Source organism: Toxotes jaculatrix, chromosome 4 (assembly GCF_017976425.1).
Source record: "Toxotes jaculatrix isolate fToxJac2 chromosome 4, fToxJac2.pri, whole genome shotgun sequence".
NCBI classification, from domain to species: Eukaryota; Metazoa; Chordata; class Actinopteri; family Toxotidae; genus Toxotes; species Toxotes jaculatrix.
This window is the reverse complement of record NC_054397.1, coordinates 30,034,085-30,038,141: the sequence shown is the minus strand read 5'-3', so window position 1 is coordinate 30,038,141 and position 4,057 is coordinate 30,034,085. Positions and strand designations below refer to the sequence as shown.

The window sequence follows — 4,057 nt, the reverse complement described above, 5'->3', positions numbered from 1 at the left end:
TACTGATGATAGTGCTTTTTCCTCACTCACTACCAGTGTGGTTAAAATCTAACTGTTCCCTGAGTGTGGTGCTAGAATGGCTGGAGAACAGCTATAAAATGATTACAGGGGAACTCCAATGATTTTACACTTCAGAGGCCCTTTACAGGTCTAGGGGGAGTACTGCTGCATGGTGAAAAAAAAAGTTCTTTAAACCCTTTTGTGATTCCAGAGGGACAATCTGATGATTACCTCAACTGACATTACTTGAAGTAATGTCAGTTGGAGCTGAGGACTGCAAGTTTGGAAACAGAAAAAGTTAGTTATCAGAGTTGGAAAGCTGTTATTAGCTCACCAGACCTTTCCGTCTCACTCATTCTCCTTGAGGCTAGTGGCACAAGACTACAACAGCCAGTGCTAACACTGGAATCTCCCAGATGAAAAATGTCGAATCAAATGTTTAGCAGTCAGGTGGCATTGTGGGCACCATGTTTTGACAAGGAAAAAGATGAGATCGCTGGTTTTCCGTCATCAGTGTTGATGCTTTTATTGTTTTAAACTGTCCGTCTAAGGACAGTTAGGCGGTGTTATAGAAGTGCAACACTGGATTGGTGTGGGGCTTTTTTAAGTTAACAAGATTCATCCTCTGGAGAACATGATTTCATGTTTATTTGTTCGTGTTTATTTGTTTTGTTCTTTGCTCTTCATCTGCTGGAGGTAATGAATATCATCAGAATCAGAGAAATGCATGGAAATCTGGCTTTCAGAACTAAAAGAAAGTACAGGATGGAGGGATGGATTGGAGGCTGAATTGATCTAGTGGTTTTAGACTGAGGCCCAATACAATGAAGGTAAATGGAATTCTATTTGTGGTTCTCAATACCATGTTTGCAAGACAACATAATTAAACTTATAACAAGAAGACATGCAGTATCTTGTATTGACTGGAGACCATTTCAATACTCTGTCCCACAGTGTGCCACGCAGAGCTGAATGCCATTATGAACAAGAACAGTGCTGATGTGAAAGGCTGCACCATGTATGTGGCTTTGTTCCCCTGCAACGAGTGCGCCAAGCTCATCATCCAGGCAGGTGGGTGTTGACGACACAGGCTCTTATACTGGATTATACTGGATTCCAAGAGGAGCAGGAACATCCATAACGGACCCTTCTGTGAGCATCATGCAGTTTGTCATACACTAGTCTTTCCTTGGAACCAGTTCTCATCAACCTTGTGATGTCCAATGTCCTTTTGTCCATGAGTGAAGCTGCTTAGGTCTTTGACAGTAGATACTTTTGCCTTCAGTGACTTGTTTACATTAGTTTTTATGACACATAATGATGATGTAGTGGATAGAAATACAATAAAATGAATAATTTGAGAGTATTAATTATTCTAAATAGTGTATTTAGCGTTCACATGCATAACCATGGCATCATATGCCAGCTTATTTTCCACTCTTTCGATAGGTGGGCTCTTTTTGTTTCTATGGCAGAGATATACAGTCAGATTAGATAGATGGAGTTTGATCACACCGGCGTGATTGATGACTTCTGCGAGTTACAAGTGCTACTTTGCAGTATGGTTTGCATTGTTTGGACCCACCCTGTAGATTTCCAGTAGCTAGTTGACTGGTCTTCTTTTGTGCTCTTCATTATCCCTCCCTCTGTCCAGGTTTGAAGGAAGTGGTTTATCTTTTTGACAAGCACCATGGCACTCCGGAGGTGACTGCATCCAAAAGGATGCTCAGCATGGCAGGTGTACACTGCAGGTGAGTAGAAAGTTTTTCTCCGTCACACAAGAAAAAAAAAGTGTGTTGCTCTCTTGCCTTAGAGGAAAATGACACCCTGATTCTCAGGCATTGTTGGTTGATGGTGATGGTGTCATAATAAACATCTTTCGCTGGATCAGATTCTTCCATCAGAATGGTTTTCAAGAGCTTCTCTTACATTTTCTTTATCCTACTCACACAAGAAAACTAGTTGTGCTTTGCCGTACAATAATGATTCCATTTCTTTATTTTGAAGCCCTCTATGTCAGAGATGTCCAAACTTTTCATACCTTTTTTATGGTAGTATAAATTTTTTACGACTATAAATTACATAGTCCCAGGCCATGGCCCTTTTTATTTAATTTGATTAGAGAGATTATCTTCAGGAGTGAGTTTTAAACACTTCAGGTAGAAGCCTCATAGTGGAAATTCAAAGTACACCATGAAGGTGATGGTCGTCTTGGAGCTAAGTCTGCTCTGGATCAGTGATAAGCTCAAATATTTTCTCTCAGACAGTGCATTCAGGAAGTGTTTCACTCTCTCTCTCTCTCTCTCTCTCTCACACACACACACACACACACACACTCACACACACACACACATACACACTTGCAACTTGCAACTTGCATACAACTTGTCCAGACCTTGTGAACATTTACCAGGGGACAGATGAAAGTATGACTTGAAAAGACAATGAAAAGGTGACTTTCATCCTCATGCATGATTTTATTTGTTTTTTTTTTTTTCAGTGTGTGTGTGTGTGTGTGTGACTTGTGTGTATGTTGTTTTTTTTCCTCTGTGTGTTTTGGCAGGGAGTTCAAGCCCAAGAAGACAGAGATTGTCATTGATTTTAATTCCATTAACCACCCTGGAATGCTGAACACCGCAACCAAGTGAAAATGCAAACAGCTCACCTTGGGGAGCCGCCGAATGAGGCGAGAGGCAGCAGAAGACTGATGAGATTGAAAGGGACTTTGATGCCTCTTTTCTGTATGTCTTCCTGCCCCCTGCTTTGTCCAAAGGAAAACTCAAGGATACCTCGACTTTGGCATCCTTTTGATATTTTGATTTAACTGGATATTCAAGATAGTTTAATCTGAGGCTTCGCCCTTTTTGGCTGACTGTAGTGGAAGGTCTTTCTATCCTGCTTTTGCTGTTGTTGTTTTTTTTTTCCTTTTAGAATTTCCTTTGGGTTTAGGGACACAGAAGGACTTTCAACACGCTTGTCTTGAGTATTTGATTTTATACTCCTTTGTGCTGTCAGTCAGATCTTCTCATGGCTGTCTACACAAGGGGAAAACCCGAAATCATTTTTTTTCTCCCTCAAAACGAGGTTCCACATTAATATAGATGTATCTTGATATTTTGTTCATTTGTCCTTTCACAGCCACAGTGGAAGCTGCCCATTAAATCTGTTGAAAACTGGGAGCTGCTCTGTGTCACTGTCAGCCTCTTAGCATCTGTTGGGGGGTTCAGGGGGTGCAGATTGTGTGTGCAGGAATGTTTTACCAGTACACTGTAAAATTTAGCCTGTTTCCTACGTATATTTTCCTTTTACCCTTTATTTAAACAGGTGGTCCCATTGAGGTCTACTATGTACTTTCTCACTGAAAGATGCTCTTTAGATGCACCTTTTGTGCACTCTCGATGCCAAGGTTAGAACTCTGCGTGGCTAGACTTCATCTCCTTGAAAAAGATCTCACCCTGAACACTGACCTCGTCATCTTTAGGACACAACCACAGTTGCAAGAGTCACAGAAGTCAAAGACATGACTGACACCAATGGCAGTACATGGGCCCAATGAGCACTCTTGCTGATGATCTGACTCAGGGGTGGACCCTGAGGTAACTAGAGAACTAAAAGATGGAGCCGATGCCCACCCTTTCTCCTGTGTAACACAGCTAAGTGGCCCAAGAACCCAGGGGCCAATCAATACGGGCCACAGAGCTCCCAAAAGATACATTCTGTGGCTCCATTGCCATCAAGCCCATCTCAACATCACCAGGAGAGAAGATGCTCGATTTTTGGAATAAATTTTTGCAGATAACAGTGCCGAACATGCATGAGATGGCAGGTTCCTGAAGACTTACCCTATGCTAAAGATTATGAGGATGCAGAGACTTTGATCTTCAGCTGGGTAGGACAGCTGAAGGCAGAGTAGGTGTGGGTATAAAGTCCTGGGTGAATAATATACAGGTGTTTTAGTTTTCTGATGAGCTCTGTTTTAATTCTGTTGGTTTCAGCAAAAATGTCAAGAAAAAGCAGTAATGATAAGAAAGGGCAACATCAGTCATCTCAACTCCAG

General features: G+C 41.6%; 1 protein-coding gene across 1 annotated transcript; it reads left to right on the top strand.

The window, feature by feature from the left end:
• Positions 1-980: 980 nt before the first annotated feature.
• On the top strand, positions 981-2,648 carry LOC121180338 (deoxycytidylate deaminase-like). The gene is made up of 3 exons (XM_041035655.1): positions 981-1,071; positions 1,655-1,751; positions 2,564-2,648. Exons 1-3 carry the CDS (start codon positions 981-983, stop codon positions 2,646-2,648), a joined length of 273 nt encoding a protein of 90 aa, XP_040891589.1.
• Positions 2,649-4,057: the final 1,409 nt, after the last annotated feature.

What these genes read in the sequence shown, in the direction of transcription:
- LOC121180338 (XM_041035655.1), top strand. Translation starts at nt 981, where the DNA reads ATGAACAAGAACAGTGCTGATGTGAAAGGCTGCACCATGTATGTGGCT. An exon ending in CAAGCTCATCATCCAGGCAG is followed by an intron (nt 1,072 to 1,654) that starts GTGGGTGTTGAC and finishes CCCTCTGTCCAG; the next exon opens with GTTTGAAGGAAGTGGTTTAT. An exon ending in ATGGCAGGTGTACACTGCAG is followed by an intron (nt 1,752 to 2,563) that starts GTGAGTAGAAAG and finishes GTGTTTTGGCAG; the next exon opens with GGAGTTCAAGCCCAAGAAGA.